Source organism: Diaporthe amygdali (assembly GCF_026229845.1).
Source record: "Diaporthe amygdali strain CAA958 chromosome Unknown NODE_12_length_1037015_cov_66_201586, whole genome shotgun sequence".
Lineage (NCBI taxonomy): Eukaryota > Fungi > Ascomycota > Sordariomycetes > Diaporthales > Diaporthaceae > Diaporthe > Diaporthe amygdali.
The window spans coordinates 623,648-651,611 of NW_026517032.1; the positions used below are offsets into that span (position 1 = coordinate 623,648).

General features: G+C 55.4%; 7 protein-coding genes across 7 annotated transcripts; 3 read left to right on the plus strand and 4 right to left on the minus strand.

The window, feature by feature from the left end:
* Nucleotides 1–517: 517 nt before the first annotated feature.
* Nucleotides 518–1,944, plus strand: J7T55_001922 (glycolipid 2-alpha-mannosyltransferase; the record flags this gene model as incomplete). The annotated part of the gene is made up of 4 exons (XM_053142835.1): nucleotides 518–662; nucleotides 763–1,023; nucleotides 1,091–1,709; nucleotides 1,788–1,944. 4 exons carry the CDS (start codon nucleotides 518–520, stop codon nucleotides 1,942–1,944), a joined length of 1,182 nt encoding a protein of 393 aa, XP_052994374.1.
* An 843-nt stretch (nucleotides 1,945–2,787) lies between these two features.
* On the plus strand, nucleotides 2,788–4,401 carry J7T55_001923 (ent-kaurene oxidase; the record flags this gene model as incomplete). The annotated part of the gene is made up of 1 exon (XM_053142836.1): nucleotides 2,788–4,401. The coding sequence occupies one exon, from the start codon at nucleotides 2,788–2,790 to the stop codon at nucleotides 4,399–4,401; it is 1,614 nt and encodes a 537-aa protein (XP_052994375.1).
* Nucleotides 4,402–4,561: 160 nt separating this feature from the next.
* Nucleotides 4,562–5,795, minus strand: J7T55_001924 (WD repeat domain-containing protein 83; the record flags this gene model as incomplete). The annotated part of the gene is made up of 2 exons (XM_053142837.1): nucleotides 4,562–5,634; nucleotides 5,750–5,795. 2 exons carry the CDS (start codon nucleotides 5,793–5,795, stop codon nucleotides 4,562–4,564), a joined length of 1,119 nt encoding a protein of 372 aa, XP_052994376.1.
* An 892-nt stretch (nucleotides 5,796–6,687) lies between these two features.
* Nucleotides 6,688–8,657, minus strand: J7T55_001925 (fungal specific transcription factor; the record flags this gene model as incomplete). The annotated part of the gene is made up of 5 exons (XM_053142838.1): nucleotides 6,688–6,787; nucleotides 6,857–6,893; nucleotides 6,951–7,078; nucleotides 7,177–7,533; nucleotides 7,624–8,657. The coding sequence occupies 5 exons, from the start codon at nucleotides 8,655–8,657 to the stop codon at nucleotides 6,688–6,690; spliced, it is 1,656 nt and encodes a 551-aa protein (XP_052994377.1).
* A 10,742-nt stretch (nucleotides 8,658–19,399) lies between these two features.
* Nucleotides 19,400–21,267, minus strand: J7T55_001926 (multidrug resistance protein fnx1; the record flags this gene model as incomplete). The annotated part of the gene is made up of 2 exons (XM_053142839.1): nucleotides 19,400–20,073; nucleotides 20,241–21,267. 2 exons carry the CDS (start codon nucleotides 21,265–21,267, stop codon nucleotides 19,400–19,402), a joined length of 1,701 nt encoding a protein of 566 aa, XP_052994378.1.
* Nucleotides 21,268–23,433: 2,166 nt separating this feature from the next.
* J7T55_001927 (mfs multidrug) lies at nucleotides 23,434–25,377 on the plus strand (the record flags this gene model as incomplete). The annotated part of the gene is made up of 5 exons (XM_053142840.1): nucleotides 23,434–23,491; nucleotides 23,550–23,952; nucleotides 24,033–24,120; nucleotides 24,178–24,608; nucleotides 24,696–25,377. 5 exons carry the CDS (start codon nucleotides 23,434–23,436, stop codon nucleotides 25,375–25,377), a joined length of 1,662 nt encoding a protein of 553 aa, XP_052994379.1.
* A 478-nt stretch (nucleotides 25,378–25,855) lies between these two features.
* On the minus strand, nucleotides 25,856–27,285 carry J7T55_001928 (d-galacturonic acid reductase; the record flags this gene model as incomplete). The annotated part of the gene is made up of 4 exons (XM_053142841.1): nucleotides 25,856–26,758; nucleotides 26,822–26,982; nucleotides 27,047–27,209; nucleotides 27,262–27,285. 4 exons carry the CDS (start codon nucleotides 27,283–27,285, stop codon nucleotides 25,856–25,858), a joined length of 1,251 nt encoding a protein of 416 aa, XP_052994380.1.
* Between the last annotated feature and the right edge of the window lie 679 nt (nucleotides 27,286–27,964).

The window sequence follows — 27,964 nt, forward strand, 5'->3', positions numbered from 1 at the left end:
ACCCTGGTTGCTCCCCTATTCCACTGACCAGCATGAGATTGCTCAGGTACCCTGTTAGGAGACCGGCCCTAGCAGCTGAACACCCTGTCTGGGAGCAAGCAAGTTAAGGGGATCCAACAGGATCGCCTAGTCTGGGCAGCCCTGCTTTTCCCCTGGGGCGCCTGCACGCCCTTTTCACCACGTACGTACGCGTGCCGAAGGGTCTACGTGTGCCTGTGCCTGTGCCGGTACCTGTGCTTATGCTTGTTCCTGGGCTCGGGCCCCCTTTCGAACTTTTGGATATCTTGTTATCTTTGGAACTCGATCCCGATCCCCATCCCCATTCAACCCCCGAATTCGATAATAGACCACGATCGATCCACGACAAACCCACCCCGTGCCTCGATCCCCGATCGCACCACTTCGCTTCCACGGGGCCATGCTTCGTTAGCTCGACTCTGATCTTTCTTCTTCGTCTTGGACACCGTAAGCCCGCAAGCTTGCAAGCAAGCAAGCCAGGCCTGCTCGAATCGTCAACATGGCTGTTGCTCGCCCCGTCAGAGTCCTCGGGCTCGCGGCCGTCATGATGTGGTGCTTCTTTCTCTATCAGGTCTTCAAGCCAGGGTCCCCCATCCCGTTACCCTCTGGCATCCCAAAAAATGAGAAGGAGCCATTACTAGATCGTGAGTCGCATTACCTACGCCTACACCTGCAACTCCGCCTCGCCTCGGCCCTTCGTCGCGTGATGCTTCCGGTGTCTGACTGACATGGTGATCTCTGTAGCAACCGGCGAGCCAGCAGGTATCCTCCGTCGCGTTGGCCCAGGATATGCCCCCGATGCGAAGGAATCCGCCCGTATAAATGCCACCCTGTTGGCCCTCGTGCGAAACGAGGAACTGCCTGGCATGTTACAAGCTATGAAAGACCTCGAGCGCACCTGGAATCACAAGTTCAACTACCCGTGGACCTTTTTCAACGACAAGCCATTTACCGACGAGTTCAAAAAGCGAACGTCCGAGGTTACGAAGGCAGAGACGAGATATGGTAAGCGAAGGCCGTGATGATGCCAGGGTGGACTCGGTCGGAGTTTTACTGACGCAGTCTGCAACAGAGGTCATTCCCAAAGAGCACTGGGATGTGCCCTCCTGGATCAACATGGACCTCTTTGACGAGTCGGTCAAGATCCTTGAAGAGCACGACATCCAATACGCTGGCATGATGTCTTACCATCAGATGTGTCGCTGGAACAGCGGCCTCTTCTACAAGCACCCTGCGCTGGCCGACACACAGTTCTACTGGCGTGTAGAGCCTAAAGTTCACTTCTTCTGCGATATCGACTACGACGTTTTCGCGTACATGCTGGACAACAACAAGACGTACGGCTTCACCATCAACCTGTACGATGCCCCCGACTCCATCCCGACCCTGTGGCCCGAGACCACAAAGTTCCTTGCCGACCACCCCGAGTACATGCACGAGAACAACGCCTTGAACTGGGTGGTCGACAAGTCTAGGCGCCCAGATCACTACGACAAGGCGAATGGCTACTCGACGTGTCACTTCTGGAGCAACTTTGAGATCGGCGACATGAACTTCTGGAGGAGCCAGGCGTACGAGGACTACTTCAACCACTTGGACAGGGCCGGCGGCTTCTTCTACGAGCGATGGGGCGATGCACCGGTGCACAGCATCGCGCTTGGTCTGCTGGAGGACAAGAATCGAATTCATTGGTATGCCGTCCCCTTGCCTGGATTCTGATTATGATTGTGGTTTTGTCAGCATCGCTAATCGTACTGTCTCATGCGCAGGTTCCGCGACATAGGATACCAGCATATTCCCTTTTTCAATTGTCCCAACTCGCCAAAATGCAAGGGCTGCGTAACCGGCCGCTTCACCGATGGAGAGGCATGGCTAAACAAGGAGGACTGCCGGCCGAACTGGTTCAAGTTCGCGCACATGGACTAGACGGGGTCACACACAGAGATACCACGCCAGACAAAAGGCATTGCAGGGTTCTGATGATTTCACGGGAGCGAGGAACGGGACGGGTACTTTTCTTTGGTTGTGAGCACATATATCCTTTCTTGGCGACCACAGTAAGCTTCGTGGATGGATATTTGCGTTGCGTCTTGTCACGGCATTTCATGGGGCAAGGAGGTGTTTGGCGCCAGGCTATCAGATGGCATTTTTCTGTCTGTAACTCGATTCCGGAGGGCAAGGGACATAGAGACGGGTACTCTCATCTCAGCTTAGCTTTGGATGAACAGAGCTTGAACTGGGCAAAAGTGAAGACCCACTGCTTTGTTGGCGTTGGTCTTTGAAGGATGAGAATTGACCAACTCACATCAGACCGTCTGGGTGTTCATTCCATCGCGTCCAGCCTGCCAGCCCGTCCAGCCTGCCAGCCCGTGCCGCCCAACAAGGGCACTCTCCACACGGTGTCCCTCCCGTCATTCATCCGAGCTTTTAGGTTGCAACGGCGACTCGCCAATCAGCAGCTTCACATTATGAGATTGCCATGATCAACATGCTCGATCCTGGTGCACCCTAAGATGCACAGCGAACGGAAGTTTGGCTAGCCGAACGCCTCGCTCCATTACGAAGAGAGAGCACCACCATGTGCATGCTGTTGGCGAGCTACCGCCCGCATTGGGCATGATTTCCAACGTCGGATCTAGCGGTGGCACAGCAGAGTTGAGTCAGCATTGACGCGACATTGAACAATATTTAAGGTCCATCTCCTTCCTTCTCCTACCTTTTGTCCAAAGCTTGAGCGATGCTCACTAGTCATTGATATCCTGTGAAGCAATGGCCGACTACGATCTTGTCGAGCTCGCCCAACGGCCTGCGGTGTTTACGCCCGCCATCCTCGCAGTCGCCTACATCTTCTACCGGCTCTTCCTGAAGCCGTCCACACTGCCTGATCTCCCCGTCCTGAATGCGAGGAAGGGCGAGTGGTTTTCCTACTGGAGAGCGACATGGCGAAACACCAAGGACTTCAAGGCCGCCTGCGTACTGGCACGCACCCAGTACCGCGACCAGGCGTGCATCGTGCCCGTCCTCGGTGCGGGCGGTATGATCCTGCTCCCGGCTAAAGACACCAAGTTCGTGATCGATAACCCCGAGAACGTTCTGAGCCTTCACGAGTCGGCCATGGACAGCCTGCAGTCCGATTACACCATGGGAGAGCGCCTGATCCGCGAGCCCGTCCACCACCCGCTGATCACCACCACCCTCACGAATCAGACCGGCAACCTGATCCCTGAGCTAGCTGAGGAGACAGAACATAGTCTCGATGAGCTCTGGGGCACCGACACGGGCGAGTGGCGCGATGTGTGCGTATATACGTCGCTGCAGAAGTCCATCGGCCGCGTGACGAACCGTATCTTCATTGGCAAGCCCGTCTGCCGGGACCCAGAGCTCCTACGCCTAGGCATCGCATTTGCCATGGACATCCCGCTGGGCTCTCAGCTGCTGCGTCTCTTCCCCAAGTTCATTAGGCCGCTCGCGGCTTCGGTGCTCATGATTCCAAACAGGCTGCACCAACGTGCCTTCTTCAACATCCTCAGGCCGACGATCGAGCAGCGCCTGCGCGAGTACGACGAGCGCCACAAGGACCCCGAGAAGAACAAGGCGCTGGGCCCGGAGCCCAACGACTTCCTGCAGTGGCTAATCAACCAGGCTAAGGAGATGGGCGACCCGTATCATATGAGGCCTTCGACTCTCTCGCTGCGCGTGCAGGTGTTGAACTTCGCATCGATCCACACATCTTCATTCGCCATCACCGGCGCGATTCTGGACCTCGTTGCGTCCAAGAAGGAGTACATTGAAGAGCTGCGTGACGAGATCCAGACCGTGCTGGCCGCGCATGGCGGGCAGTGGAACAAGCGCGCCCTGGCGCAGATGGAGAAGCTCGACTCGACCTTCCGCGAGAGCCAGCGCGTCAACTCGTTCGTGACGCTCGGTCTGGGCCGTCGCGTCGTGGCCAAGAACGGCATAACCACGCCCGAGGGCCTGCACATCCCGCGCGGCAACCAGGTCTGCGTCCCCGGCTACGCCATGCATCACGACCCGGAGGTCTACAACGACCCGGACGACTTCCGCCCGTTTAGGTTCTCGGACATGCGGAAACGTGCAGAAGGTGAGGCCGGCGACGACAAGGAGGCCGCGCAGACGTCGTTTCTGTCGCGCGCGCGCAAGCAGTGGGCTACCACGACGACCGACTTCCTCGGGTTTGGCCACGGAAGGGGCGCCTGTCCTGGCCGCTTTTTCGCGGCGGCTGAGCTGAAGCTCATGCTGGCGCATCTCATCCTCAACTATGACTTTGAGATGCTGGAGAAGCGTCCGCGGAACACGTGGTTTGCGTTGAACCGTGTCCCGCCGATGGAGCAGACCATCCGTGTGAAGAGGCGGGAGGTATAGCTCTGTTCATATATGAGACTGGCAGATTGTGTAAATGGATGTCTTTAGCAAGTGATTTACTGTAATGATATTTCAAGGCGGGGTATATCCGTCACTTATACCTCGCTCGTGCGTGCCTATAATCAAGGGCATATTTTGATTCTGGCCAGTAGTTGCGGCGTCACGTTGCACCAAATACCGTGACTGCACCTGACGTTCCACCAGCGCAGAACTGGTCCCCGAAGCCGCCTTCCCTCCAAGCCAGGCAGCTCACGACATATTTGCGCTCCTTGGGCTTCCCGTCCCTGCCAACCACCTTCTTGAGCCGTTCCGTGCCCGCCGGGCCCCACGGGACAGGCACCTTGGCGACGAGCTTCCCGGTCATGAGGTCCCACGCCCATATCCTACCGCCTTCGCTGGCCACATGACCGTCCGCGCCAGTCATCTCGTCCCCGGCAACGACGAACCTCTCCTTGCCGCCCAGCACGCTCTGCACCCTGAAGTCGGTATTCCTCCAACCCTGGCCCTCCTCGTCCGCGCCGTACGTCCGCAGGCACGACCCGCTGTCCCGGTCCATAAGCCTGAGCCGGCTGTCCAAGCTCCCCACGAGCATCGCCTTCCCGTCGCCGGTAAGACACAGGTTCGTGACGCTCGCCCCAATCACATCAGTCGTGACCCGGCCCGCGCGGACATCATAGCAGCGCACGCGCCCATCGACCGAGCCCGCGACGATCTCGGCGCCGCGCACGACAACGGAAGAAATCGCGTCCGCCGCGCCGTCGAGCACCTGCACGGGCTTCGCGTGGCCGCTGCCGCCGGCGCGGGCGTCCCAGACGCGCACGGAGGTGTCGAAGCCGCCGGACACGACGAGCATGTCGTCGGCGCCGCCGACGGCGACGCAGTTGACGCGCCCCACGTGGCCCTCGGTGCTGTGCGTGAAGCGGCGCAGCGTCTGCGCCGTGGCGACGTCCCACAGGAAGACGGTGCGGTCGCCGCCCGCCGAGGCGAAGCGCGCGTTGTCGGCCGCCACCGCCAGCGAGAGCACCTCGTGCGAGTGCGCCTGGTAGCTCTGGATCAGCCGGCCCTCGGGGACGCTGGCCTGCGTTTGCTGCTGCTGCTGCTTGGTGATGTAGGAGTTGGCTGGGAGGATGGCCGTGCTGGGCGAGGGGTTGTACAGCCGGATCGAGCGGTCGGCGCTGCCGGCTAGGATGTAGGTGCCTGGGCTGGCCGAGTAGGCGAGGGCGTGGATTGGGCCTGGGTATATGTGTCAGTTGATATGCATTCTCTAATTTTACGAGCAGCTCGAGTAGGTGTTGAAAATGTGACAAGTAACCAGCAAAAGGCGAGAGACGTAATGAGATGGACTCACCATTTGCGCCCGTGAGAAAGGCTACAGGCTTGTATGGAAAAGCCATTTCATTAATATGACCAGATTCTCCATGACCTCGCGACGTCCGATTAGACCATAGACTGGGATCTTGTGTGGCTGGCCATGGTTTGTGTGAAACAGAACGAAGTTTGGTCGGACCTGAAGGTGAGAGAGAGATGAGCGAGTATGGTTGGGCTTACGTAAGTCCTTTTCGCCTGCCAAACTTGTGATGGTCCAACCATTCAAGCGAACCGTTCCATCACAACTCTCATCTTACATGGGATGAACAATGGACATGCGAAGCACACACCTCTGGCTCATACTTCGAATATCACATATTACAACATAGGACATGAATTGCTCAGATTCTTTCTTCATTCTTCTCGCTTTCAACTTTTCGTCATCCACCTTCTACGCTGTCTACCTGGCACACCTCTCCGCGATGTTTCTTTCTCGCTTGATCTTGCCTACATCTCCCCCCCTCTCTCGTCTTATTGTACAGGGTATTGCTATATAGTACACTCCAGGCAGGTGCTTTCTCAGACCGCCCTGAATTGTTGCTTTGTCCATGAAAAGAAAAAGAAAAGATGAGATCGCATGATAACGTAAACTGTTCCACGCTAATGTTTCCATATGTGCCTCCTCCTCAGCCTCATTCAAAAGAAATCGACAGGCCAAAGAACGCCGATGCATGCATCAAAATCATAACGGACGCTGTGGAACCGATGAAATCCACAAAACCATGTAGGCAATGGTTGGAAAAGAAGGCAGCTGTCGTCCACAACACCATCAAATTCGTCGCTTTTCTTGCAGAGGTCGACCATCCTGGCCTCGAACAGCCACTCGACTCCCGCAGCAGTGTTGTATTGAACCACGGATTGTCGGCCAGCGAAACCGAAGGAACAAATAACACCACGAACGTTTCGTCTTTTCCATGACTAGCCGGCAGGCACTGACGCTGCTTCCCCACCTATGCCGAATTCCGGTCGAGACGGTAGCCTGCTCACGCTCAACTCAGCCTGCCTTTCTGGGCCTGGGCTGTTTCCTCACAATCAGTGTCATGATAGCCAGGTTGATCATCACAGCTGAGGTACACGAGGTTCGTACATTCCATCAAGGCCAGAGACCTTGACTGCCTCCTGGCCTTGGGCTCAGATATGTAATCGACGCGAGCTCGTGACCGTGGCCGCCGCCATCATACCTGCTCGAGACTTTTTGACATTCGCCTGTGGCCGTTTTTGCGGATGATTCACGGTGAATCTCGTCCGGACCACAATACCAAATATGCTCAGCCAGCCCATCGTCGGAGACGAGCAAGCGTCGAGGGAGCTACACACGAGCATCATGTCTTCTGACAAGTCCACTGCTGTGAGCCGGACTATCCAAGACCGACGCGTTTGAACAGACCGAGGGTGCCAAAAACTCACGGGTCCCAAGTCCGGCGCAGCACGTCCTCATGGATGCGAGGGAGAGGAAGTTGGCCCGCGGGCCGCTCCTGGTGCTGGTGCTGCGGCGGGTGCTGCCACGACAGGGCACGCGCCGCGAAGTCCCTGCTGCCGCTCATCTCTGCCGGCGAGTACGACGACTCATACGAGTACCGAGGTCGCTTGGGCGGGACTTCCAACGATAATGCTGGGTGGGTCGTGGTCCGAGGGGAGACAGAAGGAGAGCGCCTGGATGGCCGCGGCAGCTCAAATGGCATGCGGCCCTGTCGCGGCGGCGACACCTCCCGCTCTGTCATTAGAGTTGACGTCGGAGAAGTGTTGTGCCCTCCGCCTCGGGGACTGCAACGTTCGCATTGTCAGCCAACGGAAGTTTCAAAACCACAGCAGAGAGATTGGATGGTGACTGGGAAAGGGAAGGGGATGACTAACGCATTCTTGAACTTGCAGATTCTCCCAAACTTCTCGCACTGGACACACCGCGGGTAATCCGGATCACACTTGATCTTCTTCTCCCTGCACGTCACACACGCGATCGCCAGCCTCTTGCGTGGCTTGCCGGCCTTGGTGACGCCCCAGTGTGCGTTGACAGCCTCGCCGTCGATGACCGTCTTGCAGTGGCTCCCGTCGTCGTAAAAATAGCACAATCCCTCGCCCGGCAGCTCCGCCGCCCGCACGAACCTCGGCAAGAAGTGGGTTCCTGTCCAGATCTTGGGGCCCAGCCCGTCCTTGCTGGGGATAGTCTCGGCCGTTACTGGCGTCGACGGCTGGCTGGGGTGCTGTGAGTACACTTGCTGCTGCTGCTGGTGTTGGTAGCGGTGCTGAGACGACGTCGACGATGCTGACCTCGGGTCTTGGTAGCTGCTCGGGTGCCCTTCGTAGTCGTGTTTCTGTCCTGCCAGGTGGGGGGTCCGGGGATACCTGCCGGAGTGGTCCCGCGAGCTGATTGAGTACTCGCTGTTGCCGCGGTTGAAATCATGGTGGGAAGACCACCGACTGCTGGACTCCGGTCGGTGATGGCTCTCTAAGTCCCGGTAGCCGGGAGACAGTGGGCCCGGAAAAGCCGACCGTGCACCACTGGAGAACGATGCTGTTGTCCTGTCGTACACTTTCGGCTCGTACACGGTCCTCGACTGGGGGTGCTGCGAGGAGGATGATCCCGGTGTTGTAGGTGGGAAGTAAGATGAAGAAGAACCCGATCGCTCGAGATAACCCCCAGCACTCCGGGGGTGGTCAAGGGGAGACGTAGCCGGGTAGGGCGGTGGCCGCTCTGATAGCGGCGAAAGTTGAGGACGTAATGCGGAAGGGAACAAACTGCTGAGAGATGGTAGTTGTTGGCGTTGATCATTGCTCGATGCACTGGTCGGCTGAGGCTTTGTCTCCTTCCTGGACTGCTCATCGTCCGAGCCTTTCCTGCTCATGTCGCCGGTGTCGGTCGGGTGCTGAGGTCGATCATAGTTGGACATTGGTGGAGAGAGGGGACCGTTGGACCGTGATCTCCAGGCCAAGTGGCCCTCTGAGGGTACGGTTGAGTATGTCGAAGAGCTTGGGCTCACCAGTTCAGGAGGAGTGTCTGGAAGAGAAACTGGCGGCGCACGATGCTGCTGAGGTTTAAGAGGAGACAACATCCCCATTGACGAGAGGAGAGAGTGAGGAAGGTCAGTTCTGGGTAGGCGCTGTCTCTCAGGATGCTGTTTCTCTGCACGTCCTGGGCAAGATTCGGTGCTCTAAGTTGGACTGATATGCTCCAATTGTCTAGTTGCAAGCCACGCCCACAGCAGATGTTATACAATAAGGGGTCGCGGCGGGATAGAGGAGAGCAGTCCGCCGGGTAAATAAGGTCAGCCTCTGTCGGAGTCTTAGCGGCGCAGCAGGTGCACGCGGTCGCACACAGGCACACCACTCAGTCCAGCGGAAACGGAAGCAATTTCAAAACACCTCTCGCGATCTTCATCAGGAGTGTAGTGGGTAGTTGGCGTTGATTTGGCCAAGAGCCAGCTTCTTTCTGGTAGTGCCCTTCCTTGTTGGTCGGGGGCTTACAGGCAAGATATAGGTCGTACGGTCCCGGTATTCTGGTTGGGCTTGTGGGAAGGAGGGTGGCAGAGCCCGGATGTTGACTAGATGGTGCGAGATAGTGGTGTGGCTTGAGACGGGCGAGTATTGGTTATTGTATGCCACCGGCCGAGCCGCAGAGGGACAAGACTTCTCGCCCGGTCTAATAAGTTGGAATTCTGGGGGACAGGGCTCTGGGGTTGGCACCAGACACCGGTGACCTGGGTACTTGAGAGGGCCGGCGCTACAGTGCCGAGAGGAGTATTAAACAGGGTTCACGGCTTATGTGGGCTCTGGCTTACACAGGTACATGCCATTATCCTGGTTGTGGGTACGGAAGGGGCACGGATCGAAGACGACTACCGAACATTCAACGTGCTCGGCAGGGCCCAGTATCCAGGGAAGATTACAGTTGAGTCTGTGTGGTCTGCCCAATGCGGTAGTCGAAACCGCACAGTCGACGATACACTTTGGGCATCACTCAGCGTCGGTTGAGATTAGTATACCACTCTTCTCCTCAACACGTGGGGCGGGAGGCCCTACTGTTCCTCTGTGCCGGTTATCTCATAAGATTAAGTTGAATGGATCGAAACTGATCCTACCCACCGCGCCACCGCAGTCTCCATCACGGTAAGGAGAATGTCCCAAACGTGGTTGGCGAGGTTGTTGCGGCGCTGTCGATGGGGCCAACCGATGTATTGGCAGCAGACTTCTCTTGGCGACTGCCAGTGACTGGTAAAAAACCCATGCAGGGAGAGCTGTGCGGAATCCATCGCGCAGAGGGGTCGCAAGAGAGATTGCAAGGACAGGGTACAAGTTCGGGGTAGAAGAAGCAGGGGCAAAGTATAGCTTGATGCGCCTGTGCTGTTGGACCTGGGAGCCGACTGAAGAGCAGACGCCACGCCGCGATGGGGGCCGCGGACAGTCAGTCAGGCTTGGTGAGATGACAGAAGAGAGGATATTACCGGGTCGAGGTTCCAGACTCTGACATGAGCAGATTCTCTGTCCCAAAAAGGGAAGAGGCCCTCAGGGGGTCACCACGGGACGGGCCAACATCGTCAAGATGTCCAAGGGTTGCACTTTGGATGGGCCAGCGGCAACATCTGCAAGCGCATCTGAAATTCGATGCGGCGACGTAGCATCTTCTATTCCGGGACCCCGGGAGCGTACTTTGCAACCCCCTCGTCGGACATTTGCAGCGCACAATTACATTGACTGTGCTGTTCTTTGTGAAGGACAAGGCGCACAATAAGATTCGAGCCTTGTCACAGACAGGAAGGAGGTACGGGACTCAGCCGGGGCGCGGTCCCCACAGCGGCTTAAGTCGTGAGGCCGGCGCCCAGGAACAGACAGGGGCATCCATCACCTGTCTTGCATTTGGCGTCATGGCTGGACAACGGCGCTGGCACGCCCATTGTCAGTGCCCTTGACATCCACCGTTGCACGCCGGGCTTTGGGGCCTCGACCCGCCGAACGAAGACTGTAACTGGTGCGGGTGGCTTGAGAATTTCCATGGTTTCTCCAGAGATAGTCAACATGTGGCCATTTTGCTGGCGGCTGGACCCATCTAGTAGCGCCTAGCAGGGCCCCGACCAACACCGGACTTGTGTCGAGGAGTGCTGCCAAGGCCGTTAAACGAAGATTTCAGGGATAGGAATCCATTCTGCCTTCTGCGGTAGTCTGCAGGTAATCAGATCCGTTCCACATGATCTGATCATCTCAACTTGGAAGCTAGGACGAGGGCTGGAAGAGGCTCTCCGAAGTTTCCGAGGTACTCACTGCCGTCGGGTTCGAATAAAGTTAAATATGTACTCCTTTTTTCTCTCTCTCTCGCAATCGTATCCTGTCCACCGAGGCTCATCTACAGCGCATAATGGAACGAAATAAAAGGCTGAATAGGGGAACGTGTCCTTTGACGGACAATTGTGCGAGCGTGCGCCCAGCTTCGGCCCAAACCAGCCGTTCCTAAAAGGCAAGCTGTCAAACTTAGTCTGCACGAGTCCGTATTGAAGGAGCGAGCTTCAAGGCGCGCAGCCTGAGCTGGCGGTCGCATTATCACGGGAACATGGGATTACTGCGGTGCTACTGTGCATCAGTAAGAAGTAGGTGGGTAGGGCCCGAGTGAGATGGGATGAATTCCCGTGCGAACGCCCATCCAGGGTGACCTTAGGCGCCAGATCTCTCTACCTTAATCTTGCAAGCCCGTGTGTTTTCCCGCAATGACGTTGATGGCGACGATCCTCTCAGCCATAAGGTGTAGCGTCCCCTCAAATAAGTCGACAGCCCAACGGCTCAAACAGCCCTGGTGCGGGCTGTCTTCCACACACTATAATGTTCTTCAGAGCGCACTAGTCTTCTAGCGATAACCGGCATTGGTAGATGATGCAAAGCTACCGTACTACTCGCGCCACAATCTGAAAGTGGGACAATTGAGTTGATTGATTGCAGGGGAAAAGCCCGAGTATTTGGATTAAGAAGGCCACTGGAGTACCACAGTGTTATATGCAGCACCATGGTACATAGTCGATTGCATGGTTCCTGCGGATATCAAAAATGATCACTGCTGGGGCCCGGCTAGGGGGACGGGATGTGCAGGTCTTGTCGGGGTCTCAAGTTCTAAGCACACAGTGACGATGTACAGTACTTTAAGGAATAATTCTACCCCTGGCCCACTCACTTCGGACGTATTCAGTACGAACGTCTTGACAAATGGGATGAGGGCGGGGGCACAGCACCGATGAAGCGGAGATGTGTGTCAGGTCTCCCACAACATCCTTTGTGACTACCCGTGTCGTGATGACGCTGCTGGTCAGTATCTGCCATTTGCAGATGGTGCGATGAAACTGTATGAGCAAGTTTGCAGTATCTGCCGTGCGGGCAGGGCATGATAGTGGCACTGCGTGTCGACAAGGCCAAAGCCAAATGAACAATGTGTGGCAACCAAAGACCCGAGACTCTGGTCGAAGTTCGAGAGGGGAAGGTCCCAAGAGCTGGAAGGACACCAGTTCTCCGCAGGATGAAGGAGGGCATCCAGAAGCGCGGCACTAATCCGCGTAGACATCAGTCCATGGTCCGCGTAAGGCGTTGCGAATGCGATGGCGTCTTCATAGCTTGCCCCTCTCTTGCTTTAGTGCCCTGTCGATGATCCGCCGAGTGCCTTGCGCACCGTAAGTGGCTACGAAGTCTGACAGCCATCATCCTCCGCCATGAAATGACTGAGAAAGTGCATGGCCCCCCCGCAGGTGTGCATGCCGCTCGGGACGGTAGATGAGACGTAGGCAAGCATCTGTTGTAGATGGTGGCTGACACTTGCTCGGGCTATGACCGCACTCATTAATCGTTCAATGTCCACAGACCAGTACTTTGCAGCCCCCCGTCAGGAAGAAGACGTTCGAGAGTTGGGTCTGTGGGGCTGGCCTGGCCCGGGGTGTGATTGACGAGGGCCGGAAGAACCTTGCGTAGCGCTGCAATAACACAGGCTATTAAGACGGGCTCGGCATGTCGTCGTTAGCTCGATCCAACGCCCTGGGTCGGAGCACAGGCAGGCCGGGATGAGACGCCTCGATGTCAGTTGTCTCCTGGCACCCCTTTTCTCACGGACACTAGGCCTAACAAGGCATCTTCCTTCCTGAAAACACATGGATAACAATCCACCCAGAGGCGTTCCCCACCAGCCCTAGAGCAACATGGGTTCGCTTGGCTCATATGACAAGGTGAACAAGCCACAATTTGGAGCATACCTTTACTAAATTCTTGAGATAGGATGCCGGAGCGGGGCCGGTGACGGCTCAGGTGTGTCGTGCCGCCGGGCTGCTGGATCGTTGTGTCAGGTCGCGGTACTTGAAATTTGCTTCTGGGGCTGCGTGTTGACACGACCCTCCGATCGTGTGCAATACCGACCCGTTGTGCCGCCAGGAAATCTTGACATCCCGTCTGCAAGGATCATCATGTCCAGTCAAAACGGACTCTTGTCCTGTTAGGTACACATATGGCGGGTGCGCAGCCACTACGAAAGCCAAGTGCAGCAGAGTTCACTACTTTGTAATGAGCGCGCATGTTACTCTCCGTGTCCCCTGCGAAAGCCGACTGCAAACTTTGTCTCTGCTTTGAAGCAGCTGACCAACCTGGTCGAGGGCCGGAAAATTCCACAACGTGGGAGTAACGTGAGGTAGCAGCGCGTCCCACTGCTGACTACCGTCCTGCCGTTTCTCAATCCCGCCGTGGCTGGTGTAATTGCTTTTTTTGGGCCTGCTCCGCTGCCAACACACAGGCACACACTCACAGACAGCCGGCTCGTGTCGTGTGTCTCGTAGCGTTGCAACAATACGCCGCATGAGTGAGACGATAATTCGATAGCTTGAGCCGCTAAAGAACCAACATATGGTGACATCGATCCATATCCGTCCTGCGAAGGCAAATCTCCGGGGCTCGGAAGACGGACACCGTGGCACGGATTGCCCTACCGTTCCTGCCCTTCTGGCGGCTAAGGTCCTGTGGGCGGATGAACAGCGTCACATCATGACCAATGATCGGTCTGGGAAATTTTGCGCTGGATCAGTAAATATCAATGGAATGTGTGTTTGCCTACCTGAGACGTCAACGTCGGCCATGAGCAGTTCTGGCCCATCCGATAAATTGGTCAGCTGAACCACATGGCCCATGCAGACATTCCTTGGGAGCCGCCTTTCTCGAAAGCCTAACGCCACGTGCGAATCAACGGCCCTGTCCCGCCGAATGCAGCGAGATCCTAGGGCTTACTTTGTGGACATGCCGACCGCGCTATGGAGTGAGGCCATCGAGCAGGCCGTGTTGCAAAGGCTAGCGTCGACTTGTTCACGCGAAATCGATAGGGCCAATCCTAACCACGCATGTTTGCGGCGCAAGAGAAAATGCCGCATGCCCATTTTGCATTGCTAAACTGTTGATATGGCCCGGTTTGGCATTGCCCACCTCCCTCTGAGAACTGTCCAAGTATGCATCTCTCATCTTTCATCTTGACTTCTCGGGCAATGTGAAGAGGCAGGCGGGCCTCATCCGACAAGATCTGACCTGGTGGGCAACGATACCCGTCCGCAACCTAGTGGAAGAAGCATCGACTGTGCCTGAGCTTCCCCTTGCTGTCGAAAGTGGGTTTTGTGCAACCTGGCTATCCATCATGTCCACTCTCGGCAGTTCCCATGCACATAATTTGGTGATGGCACGCACTGAACTGTACAAGACCCACCTCGGTCGGCCGATATCTTAATTTCGGTTCCGATGAGCGTCAGGATTCTCATCCCTGGATGTCACCCTGGCACTTGCCTCCACGCGGCAATGTTGCCGTTCGAGAGGCGAGTGAGAAAGAATGTTGAGGACAGAACGGTAAAGTCTCGGGAACCGAAGCAACGGCAAACTGGGGGTTTGAGGACGGGGTCCGTCCTGTAGACTGGATGCTACCCGTTTGCCGGAAGAGCAGGTGTTTGACCCGTTCTCCTGCTGTAGAACAGACCCGGGCATATAGAAGTTGTGTAGGATGAGGACGACAAGCCCGACAAGCCCGTCGTGTGCCGGGCTTGTTTTCACTCTGATTCGAGAAAGCCTTCGCCTGGTACATGCCACCACTCAACGAGGTGAGGACAATTCTATCCGCAATCTTTGGATGGGGTCCGCATGGCGAATTGCGGATTCAGCGAAGAGCGGAACTTCGGAACCCAGCCAACTGCTTTCGAAGTGGCCAGCATGTGAAAATTACTGGGCACGCATAGATACAAGATGTCCAAGCCGTCTACACCTTGGCATGCTGAATGTCTTAGACCCAACAGCCGTAAGCTGGGTTACTCAAGAGCGGGCCGAAAAGCCTCGGTATCAAGGTCGCCCCGTAAAAATGGCTGACCCACAAGGGTGGTCCGATTCTCGTTTATGGACCAACAAGGTAGGTATTGGAGGGCAGGTGCCAACCAAGCCACCAGCTACCTGCAAAGCAAATTGTTGTCGATGAGCTCAAGGCCATTGTTGGTGTCTAGGTAGAATGGAACTGGAGACGAGCTAACCAAGCTGTCAACGGAGGAACACATAGTCAGTGTGATCGATCTTCTGTCGCTTTGGCATCATCTTTCCGGGACTTCGATGCTGCTAGCAGCCTGCGCGGTTCCACGGCGCGGCTTAACTCGGGCGGTATTTGGCAATTAGGGTAGTATCGATGGCGCGGTGGGTCCAGGGCAACGATGCTGGATGAGCTCGACAAAAGGACCGAAGAACTGTAGCTTCTGCGCTGTGGTATTGCAGAAATGCCGTTACGACATCTTCATGTTGAACACGATACCCTTCTAGAAAACCCGACGTTCGCTGGTAGACGATCATTACGTCCCGCGCACATACAAGGTAAGGGATCTCCTTGCATGTTCCCCGGCTGCACTCCGATGGGGTCCCTGGGCCTCGGCTTCCTATTCGGGCCTGTACTCCGGGGCAAGAGATAAATCGGCTCGTCGGCCGATGCAGGAGTACTCCGTGCGATCCGCATGAGCAGATATACCGTTACATTGTACACAGTGTTCCAACGGAAACCACCTCGTGCCCTCAGTCCCGGACCAGGCAGAAGCTTTTTGAACACGCTAGTCCCAGCCTGCCCGTTGGCTCGCTGGGCTTTCTTTGTCCCGTTATCCGCAGAACCTCTGTCTTCCAAGACCCAGTCCGGTCTCAAGGTCGGGGCTGTGCCGAGAGTGCGGAGAAGGCGGAGCCGTACGTCACGGCACATGCACGGCTTGTGGCCGACATGTTTCGTTCACCCATGCCACCGAACATCTTCATTGAACTTTTGCGAAGGTCCCCTGTCTGTCCCTGGCAGTGTTATGTTTTGTGCGGCAGAGAATTTGTGTGGGTGTTCACAGCGTCTAGCCGATTTAGGTCGGAAGAGGTGGAAATTCCGAGCGGACGAAACGCAACGGAATGTGACGATGAATCTTGATTTCTTTATCGATCTGACCCTAGCTTATTCTCGCCCAAGCTTGGTTCGTAAACATCGGGACCGAAAACACCCGAAGGGTGCGAAGCCGTCGACCACCCAGTACTGAAAATGGCAATAACATTCTTGTGGCGTCGTGCCGCAATGGAACTGGGGGGGTGTCTTCGGCCGGAGGATAAAGCAGAATGCTGGCTATTTATAGATTCAACCCCTCGGTGTTCGAGCTTTCTCCATCAGCAATGCCGACGAGACTTTATCAAGGTCGAACTCAAGGTTTCCGGTATTGCAGTAGTGGTTGGCGCTTAAGTTCTTCGTGTCTTCCTCCCAACATGATTTTCGTCCCCTCGAAAATTACCAGCATGTATCTCTGGCAACTAAAAGACTAGTGTCCTACGGCGTTGGAGGTGCCTGAAGGATAAATCAGCCTATTCACCGACCCTGCTCGTCGGCCGAGAAGGAAATCAAAGGGCTGCAAGATGCTCACCATGTTGGGACTAGTTCCGGCTAGACGCTCCGTGGCAAGCGGGAGTGCCAGGGCTCAGTTCCCCTGGGCTCAACTGGGGCAGTAGGAGAACGTCTTGCTTTCGTATACGGTATGGAACAATGTTCTCGCTCTGACATCAGTGATGAGGATCGTTACCTATCGAGGTGACAATCAACGGCAGTGCGGTGTCACAGACGTGTCAGTCCTCAGGTTGGCAGCCTGCCGTGCCTGCGTCAAAGGCACAATATACCCGTGATACCCACGACAACCCACGAAACAGCCTATAGGGACAATAATCCATGGGACCTCCAGTAAGTCCCCCTGGCCACCTGTGTGGATTGGACAAAGTTCCTTTCGGCAGCGCGGATACCTTCTGCAGCTTCATGACACCCTCGGCTACAGCATGGAGTGAGTATACGAGTTGGTCCTGGGAAAGGCACGGCCGTCCCCCAAGAGATGCAGAGAGTGGATCGTCTTGGACGAACTCGAAGATGGCACTAGAACCTCTAGGATCCCTCTGTGCGTGAGAAAATGCTGGGCATCATCCATAGTGAGCAATACCGATAGGTGGCTGACATGCATGGCATATCGCCAGCTCCTTCTGCAGCTGTACGCGGAAAGCTGCGCCCGGCATTGATCCTGCAGGAAGTTCTTTGCTGTTGATGACTGAAGCTTGGCATGTCCCGTCGGCATTCAAGGGCGAGGCGGTGGCCAAGGGCCCTCAGCCGATTGTCGTGCGTTGCCGACTGTTTGGCGACACCTTGTGAGCAGCTCCTCGCCTCTCGTTGGGGGCAGGTCAGACCACCGGGTTAGGCCAGGTGATGCTGTCGTGAAGCCGAAGATCATGGCTGGGCAAGGGTAGTGGTAAGGTAACAACGGTGAACGGCCCCTCTTCCCGTGCCCGGTTATGCGACATATGGTATAGTAGATCTGGGAATCTCTCACAGTACGGAGTACAGTACTGGCCATGCCGTCACTTGGTGCAGATCCCCCCTTTACATGACGCCGTACTGCGTATTCCAGGTGCGCCGTTCCCAGGTGGGATAGCAGAGCGGCTAGTACCTTGCCAGGCGCATAGTACGAGACACCTTCCAGAAATGGCAGGCCTCAGCTGGCCAGCTTCTGCAGGACCGGCCGAGGGGCTGAAATAAACGTTTGGTCTGGCCGGTGTAAGCCGTCTCTCGCTTATCTTCCCTAAGCTGCCTAGCCGGTGATCAATTGCTTTGAGGCTTTGCCATGTGGGCCTGTGGTTGCAGTATGTTGTCACCGTCATCGCAAGAGAAATCGTTGGGTTGGTGCCTCTGCCCGGAGCATCAGACCGGGGTGTTGATGTGGTCTCGGTGGTGCACAGAACGATGCCTGCGTACATAGTCTACATAGACTGACTGACTAGATGAGGACAAAGCGGACCGATGTCTTGCGCGCTATCCTTGCTCCGAGGCGTGAATTTGCACCTACCGGTAGCAAGCTCCAGCCCAGTGCGGCATCAAAGCGCTACCGAAGAGAGTTTTTGCCCTGCGTGCAACATGGGGTTGCACTCGGATTCATTCCCACAATGCTGAAACTTCGCACGGGTAGACCAGGAGGCAAGGCTGGTCGAGCCTCGGGATCCGCTTTTGCAAGGAGAAACACACGGTGAATTCGGCGGCGTGGCGGGCTTGGGCGATTCCAGATGGGGCTCTCTGGAAGCTGTCTTTGTCGGCCGGAGACTGGGCAAGATGTGATTGATGGGATTTTTATTATCCGAGCTTCTGCCTGCAATACGTCCCAAGACGTCGGTACCTGGATATCGGCCTAGAAGGGCACCTGCATTAGCACGAGAATGATGGATCGGACGAAGGCACAGGGGTCACATATCCGCAGAAATATCATAGGACTCACCAGCAAGAGTGACTGATTGGAAGGTCATCAAGGCATTGAACATCTCGGATAGCAGCATCTTCCACAAATTCGAGTTCACATCTCGTGTGCATGCACTGAGGTCTAGCGGGGTTGCCTCGTCCTCGTGTATGTACGACTCGATCGGTCTCCCCGGCGCCAACGCGCCAATTTCGAGCCTCGAAGGCCTGGCGGCTATGAACAACGCCTCTTCAATTTACTCGGTGGGTTGGTCGCATCGGCGAGGTCGTGCCCAGTGGCAAGCAAGCAAAGGGAGAAGCAAGCGGATATGCTAGACAGGGAGATGGAACCAGGCCAACCTCTCAAAGGCTGGATTGTGGAAATGAGCCGAGGGCAGCAGAAACTGAAGGAGGAGCGAGTGTTGGCTTGTGAGAACGATGTGCTGGTCCACGAGGAAGCACGGTGGTTTAGGGGTCAAAGCTCGTGCTTTCCTGGCCTGGCTGAGTGAGGGCCGGTCTGGTACGACCGTTACCTGTTGACCTCTAGCAGTTGCCCCCGTGACTTTAGCTTTTGATTCCGGGTCTGGCAACTACCCTTTCGTCGCAACAAGAAGGTCCAAAAAGACAGAAGAGGCACCCAGACTTTGTATCCTTGGCCAATTCTAGTGCAGATTCTACGTCGTGGGCAAGAAACAGTGGGGGGGAAATGCAAGTAGGAAGAGACAGGAGTACAGACGAAAACTAAAACTCTGTTCACAGGTCAAGGTCGCTGATCTGCCCATCTGCTCGTATGTGATTTGTGACCCATCTACTTTTCTAGTCGCACCTGTCATCACTGCTTCTAGGCTCGGCGCGTCGATTTAGACTCCAGAGGCCACAGGACGGTGCAGCCTTCTAGTCTTCCCTCCTGGCCAGGTTCGAGTGCAAAGTATGCTGTCTCATCAGCGAGACACATAACAAGCCCACCAATGCCAGACCCAACCCCGTCAACCAGACACCCCTGAAAGCCTCCATGAACGACGCGATGACGCCGTCCTTCCAGCCATCGGGGAGATGTTTGAGCTCGCCCAGGTCGTCCCTAATCCTCTTGATCTCCTCGCCCGCGCCAGGCAGAGAGCCGAACCGGTCCCAGAGCCGCGCTTTCAGAATATTCTGGTACACGGTAGACGCAATAGTAACACCAACCGTGGCACCCACGGATCTGAACGCGTATGTCGCAGACGTGATGACCGCCTGCTGGGAGTGCTCGACCGCGGCGATGCATGCCAAAAGCGTCACAGTGAGCATGCCCCCATAGCCTGCACCCGTGAGCACGAAAGCCGGGAACGGAACCCAGCTGGGACTGTTGGCGTCCAGGGTCGAGAACATGATGTAGCCGGCTACGAATGAGATCAGGACAGCTATTCCCAGACCAAGGTATCGGCCAGTCCTCTTCATGATCAAGCCGCAGCCGATAGAGCTGATCGAGACTCCCAGTGAGGCAAAGAAGATCCTATAGCCGGATTGCGTCGGCGAGTAGCCCAGAACTTGAAGATAGAGGGGTATGTAGAAGATCAGCATCGTGTTTGCTATATACCGTGTCAGCAAAATAACATCTCATCCGGAACCTTGTCATATGTCTCGGGAGCACCTCAACTCGCAAAGGCGACTCAGGGTGCTCCCGAGACATGATATATCATCCTGAAACCGGGACAATCACGGAAAGAATCGAGGGAAAAGAACGGGGAATACGAACCCATTGTACAGACGAGATTGGTGATACAGGCCGTAAAAACAGTCCGGTCGACGAGCAGGCGTACTGGAATGATAGGCAGCGCGGCTCTGCTTTCCCACAGGATGAAGCCCACGAGCAGGACAAACGCCAACGGCAGTGTCGTCAGGACCAGGGGGTCAGTCCAGGCCACCAGGTTTCCCCCGGCGTTCAAGCCCAGCAGAAGAACCACAAGGAACGCCACGGTCAAGAAAGCCCCCACGAAATCGATGCGGGAGATGTACGACTTGTTCGACGCCTTCGGTGGGACCTTGACCAGGAAGAACACGAGCGTGCCCGACACCACGATGACCGGTACCTGGACCAGGAACGCCAGCCGCCACCCTCGCGACGAATTGTCGTTAATGAAGCCACCAAAGACGCCGCCAAGCATCGCCCCGGAGCCGAAACAGATGTTGCCGATGCCCTGGATAATCCCTCTTTTCCTCAGGGGGACAAGGTCGGAGCCCAGGAATGTCGAGATCGACATCAGCCCGCCCCCTCCGATGCCCGCGACCACGCGGCCGATGATCATAACTGTGTCGCTCTGGGCTAGGCCGCAGATGAGGTTCCCCGCCGCGAAGAAGATGTTGCTAAACACCAGCCCGGGGCCCCTCCCGAAGATGTCAGTGAGTCTGCCCGAGATAGGCTGGCAGGCGGCATTGGCGATCAGGTAGGCCGTAGCCAGCCATGACAGCAGGCTCAGCGACTTGAACTCGCTCGAGATGGGCGCCGATAACGTAGCTATGATGGTCGAGTCGATGGCCCCCAGGAAGACGCCGACGTATGCAGCGCTGAGGATGAGCCATAGCTTCGGGCCGCTGACGTCTTCGACTAGGACCGTCTGCTCCTGGTTTCCTGAACTGCCGTTATGCTGCTGCTGCCCTTCAGCATCTCCGGGGGCAGCTTTTGGCTGCCCATTGAGGAGAGGTGTCGTCTCGTTGTCCCGTGCTCCATCTAGGGCTGGCGCTTGCCTAGGGTCGACAATCGCGTCCCCGTTCTGACCGCTCATCTTCACCGGAAACCCCCGCCTTGAACTGAGCCCACGCAATGATACGCCTAGAGCAACAGTAGAGTCAAATGTCCTTGATGCTGATACTGACTTATTGATTCGGGTAAGTGAATGGGGGCGCAGTCAGCGATGTGTGCACGAGTCGGCAGAAAAGTTCTTCGTGCAAATCCATAAGCGGAAGGGCGCGCATTGTGTGACCTCCGACTACCGGCATTTATGGATCTAATCCGGCGACTCGAGGACCCGCCCGGCGCCGATGTTTAGTCTAGCTGCGGTTCCGTAAACTTGGCCGTGCGCAAAAGAATTGAACACTATTTCGGCCGCCATTATTTTGCAACGGTCTTCACGGTATTTCAACACAGGTTGAGTGTGTTTGTTTCTTTAGGAGAAAAGTTGAACTCAGCCGTAAAGATCTTGGAGGCTGGAAACTTCGTACACAATACACATTCGAGCTTGAACACTGGAACCAAGCTGCCATATATGAACCCGGGTGCGCAAGGTCACTTTACGTACAGGCTCACATATATGAGAAAATTTAGACAACAGTCAATTCCTTGATTTTCACAAATATATGAGTCCCATCCAAAATATCGACCGCGGATGGTAGGAGAGCTCTAGAGATACGTTAGACTTGACCAATGAAGTTGAGAATTTGAGAGAATTCATGCTTGGAATTACAGTAGACAATGCACTGCAAGGCGACGCAGGATTTGCCCCGTGATACACGAACTATATACAGACACACTCAACATGCCTAGCAACGCTGTCGACGTAAGAGTGACTCCATAACTTAGCCAGATTCAAGGGCATGACGTTTTAATGCGCCACCTATAGCACCATAAGATGAATAGCTACAGCAAATACGACACGCGGTCTGAGCTGAGTCGGGATCAAATAAACGATTCGACTCCAAGATCTCTTTTTATCAAATGCCAAAACACCTAGAAATTTTTCGCGGGGGAAACAATGTCTCCTAACATGGGATATGGGAAATGAGCAAGGAGCGGCTTGCTCAATCAAGCCATGTGTACTCGAATGCCTGCATTTTCAAAAGCTGAGGAAGAAGCAGTAAATGGTCCATATGCAGGTATACAGACGAAGTCAAAGCGGTCCTGAAGTAAACATCAATCATTCTTGCCTAGGTAGTACGCAATTTCTAGTGACACAAATTGCCTCGTGAGTTTCTAATAATTTCTAACGATAAAGCAAGAGCGATTGATCTGCTACGATATCATACTTTCACTATAATATTGCTGCTCACTATCTAGATAGTGAATCTTATATCATTGGGGCTTTCCGTGTTCTGTCTCCCCCACACACATCAATTCGAGCCACTGGCACGGCGACGGCCTGACTACTCTTCAGCTGAAGTATTACAATTCAATGGCACTCCCTACAAGCTGATTAAGAATCCAGTGTACCCTAAGTGAATAAAAGTCCGGAAGCGATCCAAAGACGACATCAGGTGGAATTATATGCGCACAGGACTTGAAAATGTTCATAAAGTCACATTGATTTCTGGTGGCAGTATTGTCTGAATACCCAGGCTGTCCAGAGGCGAGCAGCTGGAGCATGCAGTCAAGTAAGGGCCCAGATGTCAAATCAGGGTTCGGACTCAGTCGTGGATTGATGTCAACGTCACACCCGTGGGACCAATGTTGATTTCAAACAGGCTTTGCCGATCAACTCGGAGTTTCGCCGCAAATTGTCACCGCGACAACTGGGCCACCCACACAATTTTGGCCAACTTATCAGAGCGACATGACGCGGAGCCGTCAGACTTTTGCCCCAACATGAACCGTGAGCTCAGCGGGCTTATCATGCGAGTCGCGAGGTTCAAGACGTCTCATACCACGGCTCCGAGGTTGTCCCGGCCTACGATTCAGGGCCCAACATCACTATGACTTCACTTGTGAGACTAGCCTGGAAAGCTGGTCGATGGCAGTAGTGCCCGAGTAAACCTCCGGAAGAGCCGCATTTTCGATCTGTAATCCGTCCTAGCCCATTTTTTCGGTCCCACAGACCCTGCACGTATTTAAGATGGACGATGGCTCTCAAGCTACTGAAATGGCAGGTTTGCGTGGATGTTTTCCTCCTGTCTGGCTCTTAATATCACTACACAATACCTAGGGATTGGGTCTGAGTCTACGACACGAGCCACCTGGCATGTCTGAGCCAGACGTTGAGAAGTTAGAGCACCGGTCGCCCGCGCCGTTACGGCCCAGTATGTCCTCATCGATCGTCTCGAACTCCAGAAACGGCAGGCTAATGTGGATATCAAGGCGATCCATCGCGTGCTTCGTTATCAGACTCAACAACACCGCCAAATACGGAACACGGCACGCTGGAAACAGAGCGAAAAGCAGGCGATGTGCCCGGCGAGAAGACCACCGAGGATGGCAGGATCATCCACTCCTGGAACGGCCCGGACGACCCCGATAACCCTTTTAACTGGGCAACGTGGTACAAATGGGTCCTGACTGTTACGGTCTGCTTCGTTTCTATCCTCACCGGGCTGCCAGCGGGGAGTTATGGCGTCGGCTCCACCTACTACAGTTCAGAGTTCAACATCCTGACGGCACCCTTCGACAATTCGATCTGGGCGACAGTCAGCTGGAACATCGGAGCCGCTGTGTGGCCTTTGATTTTCGTGCCATTAACGGAATCTAAAGGCCGAATGCCTGGGTACGTGGTCTTTGGCTCATTGTACCGTTGATCATGATGCTGGTATTATAAGTGGTGCTCACACGATACACTCTTCTCAGATATTTTGGCGCCTACATCATTTTCGTCGCATTCCTTTTCGGCTCTGCCTTTGCTCAAAATTATGCGACATTGATCGTGACCCGCTTTGTATGTGACCTCTCTTTGTGCTCCATCAGTACCTCCCACTGACTGTTAACCACGCAGTTCGGCGGAGGAGCCTCATCAGTGAGCATAAACATCGTCGGAGGCTCGATCGCAGACGTCTGGAAGGGTGACAGGGCCCGCTCGCTACCAATGTCCCTATTTGGTTTCACGTCTGTTGCCGGCATCGCGCTGGGACCCTTCATTGGGAGCGCCATTATCCAAATCAACAAAGTAGACCCGTGGCGGTGGATCTTCTACGTCCAGATCATCTACAACGCGGGACTCATCCCGATATTCTGGCTCATCCTCCGAGAGACCCGGAGCGACGTCATCCTCGCCCGCCGCGCGAAGAAGCTCAGGAAGGAGACCAACAGGCCGATCTACGCTGAGAGCGAACTGAATCGCGATTCCATCGCGACGCAACTCAAATTGTCGTTTGCAAGGCCTGCTCGCATGCTAACTAAGGAGCCTGTCGTAATCTTCTTCACTCTGTATGAGGTTTCCCCTTCATTTGATTTTTTTCCTCTGAAAGAAAACCCTTGTAATTGAAGCCGTAATCATTTACTGACTGAATTCAGCTGGGTGTCGTTCGCCTGGGGCATCCTGTTCTTGTTCTTCTCATCCGTCGTCCAGACATTCGAATCGGCCTACAACTTCAACACAATGCAAACGGGACTAGTTCAACTTGCTATCAGCGCAGGAGCACTCATCGCCACCTTTATCAACCCCCTGCAGGACATGATGTACCTTAAGTCCGCGAGCCGAAACAAGGACAGACCAGGCAAGCCGATCCCCGAGGCACGGCTCTACTTCTCCATCCCGGGTTCAGTATTATTCGGGGCCGGCCTGTTTTGGTACGGCTGGAGCTGCCGCAGCAGCGTGTACTGGCTGGTCCCGACCTGCGGCATCGCATGCGTCGGCATCGGCATCTACTCCATCTACCTGGGCGTAGTCAACTACTTGACTGACGCGTACGAAAAGTACGCCGCATCGGCGTTATCTGCTGCCAGCCTTGGAAGGAACATGTTTGGCGCGTTCCTGCCCCTTGCCTCTCAGCCTCTGTTCAACGACCTTGGCTTTGGCTGGGCGGGCTCCCTTCTTGGCTTCATCGGCCTCGCGATGACCGCTATTCCCATAGTACTACTGTTCAAGGGCAAACAGATCAGGGCCAACAGCCCGTTCATGAGTGAAGCGAGCTACGACGAGGAGGAGATTGAGGTTAGGAGGTCGAGCTATGACCGCGCGCACTCGACTCGATAATTATTCGCAGGGAAAATGCCAAATATCTAAAGCGACCGCTTGCTGGCGGATAGACACTTCCATCTCGGTTGTCTCGGGGTCTCGATGTTTGTTTTCTACGATGCTTTGAAGAGTGACAAGATGGGTGGAATCTCAATCAACAATTGAGTTCATCAAATATTGGCTCTCTACAATCATAAAGTAATATCAATGTCCCTAATACTATTCATCCGACGCGCTACTGGAACAGTGACTCTCAACCCTGACGCCTTCACGATGCGACGGTGTCTCACCTTTACATATGCCTCGTCTTATAGAGACGACGTGCATGTACAGGGCTGCCACGGCGCGCGTAAGCCGCGCACAGCGCACTAGAAGTCACAATTGGAAGACTTCATTTTGATGTGGCTGTTTTCATCCCAAAAGATGCAATCTAAATTACCTAAGATACCCTAGTGCAAATTTCAGCCGATTCCTCATCCCATGCAAGCTCCTCCCCTTAAACCAATTTCCACACTCCATCCTTAGACTCGATCCTGACCTCCCGGTTCTCATCGATACTCCTCCTGCCAGCCTCGAGGATCGCCGTCGTGGCGATCGTGTTCCTCAGCGTGGGCAGGCCCTTGTTGTCCAGGTCCTTGGGCGTCAGCGTCTTTGAGTTGACGGCGCGGCAGCCATCGACGAACTTCTCCATGGAGATGTAGCCGTAGCCGGTCTGGCCGTTGAAGTTTCCGTCCTCGTCCGGGGCGTAGCGCATGTAGAAGGGGTTGTACCACATGAGCTGGCCGGCGCTGTCGTCGGCCACGTCGTAGCCACGCTTGGCCTGGTCGACACGGATCTCGCCGTTGGCGGCCAGGTAGTGGAAGTACTGGTTGGAGTGGACGCCCGCCTTCTGCGGTGCGGTCCATGACGCCGTGTAGACGCCCGTGGCCTGCTTGCCGGGCTCACCTGCCTTCTCCCAGTGCACGAGGAGCGAGATGGTGTCCTCAGTGATCTCGTTGCAGCCCAGCCCGGTCGCGATGCCCTTGGAGGCCGAGGCGGACACCTTGACGGGGGCGAAGCCGAGCTGGGTGACCATGGACTCGTTGACGTCGATGTGGTGCGAGTTCAGGTAGTAGCTGATGTCGGACTCGACACCGGCCCATGCCTTGAAGGTCTCGAGCTGCGACTTGGGCTGCGACATGTAGCTGTAGAAGTAGTTGAAGTCGCCGAGCTTCTGGGCGCGGAAACGGGCGTCCGCGTAGGCGGGGTCATAGCGCTTGTGGTGCTCGATGTAGACGTAGACACCCGCCTTCTCTGCGGCCTCGATGAGCTTGATGTGGTGCTCAAGGAGCTTGACTGCGGGCTTTGTGATCATGACATGGATTCCGCGCTCAATGGCGTACAGAGCGATAGGGAAGTGCTGTCGCGGCACGTATCAGTTTCTGTCCCCAGACGGTCAAGGCCCGTAGAATTTGAGTCTCACCGTTGTGTCAGGGGTAAAGATGGTGATAGCATCACCGGGCTTGAGTTGATCAATGGCCTTTTTGAAGGCATCCGGGTCAACAGTGTTGTTGTCGGGGAAGGAGTCAAAGGAGGTATCCAGGTTGTTGTAGACCTGCTGGATGTTCTTGTTGAGATGTTCCCCTGGCCGATTTTAGCACTTGGCTCGTTGGAGCTGCGAGAAACAGGGGAAATGCAGAATACTCACGAATAGCTGGGAACTTCTTGCCATTGACACCAGCCATACCCAGCTTGCCAACCTTGCCTCTCCTGCGCAAGTCGAACATTGACAGGCCCACGACACCGACCTTCTTGTCTGACCCGGACGCACCGCCTCCTACGAAGCCCGTGGTGTACTCGCCGGTACCGATCTGACAGGACAGTTAGAGGACCGGTGTGGTGCCATTGGAGTGTGGGACTCACCATCAAGACGTTGAGAGGCTCCATATTGTCTGCTGCTGTCGTGTTCCCGTCGTGATATAAAGGGAGGTTTGGGGTAAATAGCTGGTGAGCCTTGTGTCACGAATGCCGCTCAACGTGCTGGAGGAGCAGTGATAAATATGAGGGAGTAGAAGGGATGAAGGGAAGCTCAATAACCTGAAGGCATCAATTGTCTAAATAATAACATGTGAGCCTGGCAGGTCAATTGCCCAATGACGGTAGCTTGGCAGCTCTGATGGGCACCCGCGAGCTATGCAGAGGCTGGCATCGGAGAAATTGACCGAGAGGGGATGGAGAGGCATCAAGACCACGAATTGGAGGAATTCCCCTCGGACATCATTCGAAGCGTACAGGACCAAGTACCAAGAGACGGGGTCGTGTGGACAGGGGGTGCCCACTTTAGAGCATGTTGATGGACCCTGTCATGTCCAACAGTCTGCCTCTAGTCTGGCCTGGCTGGGCAGAGGATGAGTGCCCAGGCGAGCCTCATGAGACAGTCGAGCCTCGCACAGGTCATGAGCACAGCATTTTCTTCCCCTGATTGGGGACTGCGATCCTGGGACTTTCGGTCGAACGATGCCCACGAGGCCCTGGCTCACGATGCTGGACTGATTAATCATGCTAGACGACCCGGAATGGACTCTGTCGCCGCTGGGGCAAAGGCTGCCGAAGACCGGGCCGTGAT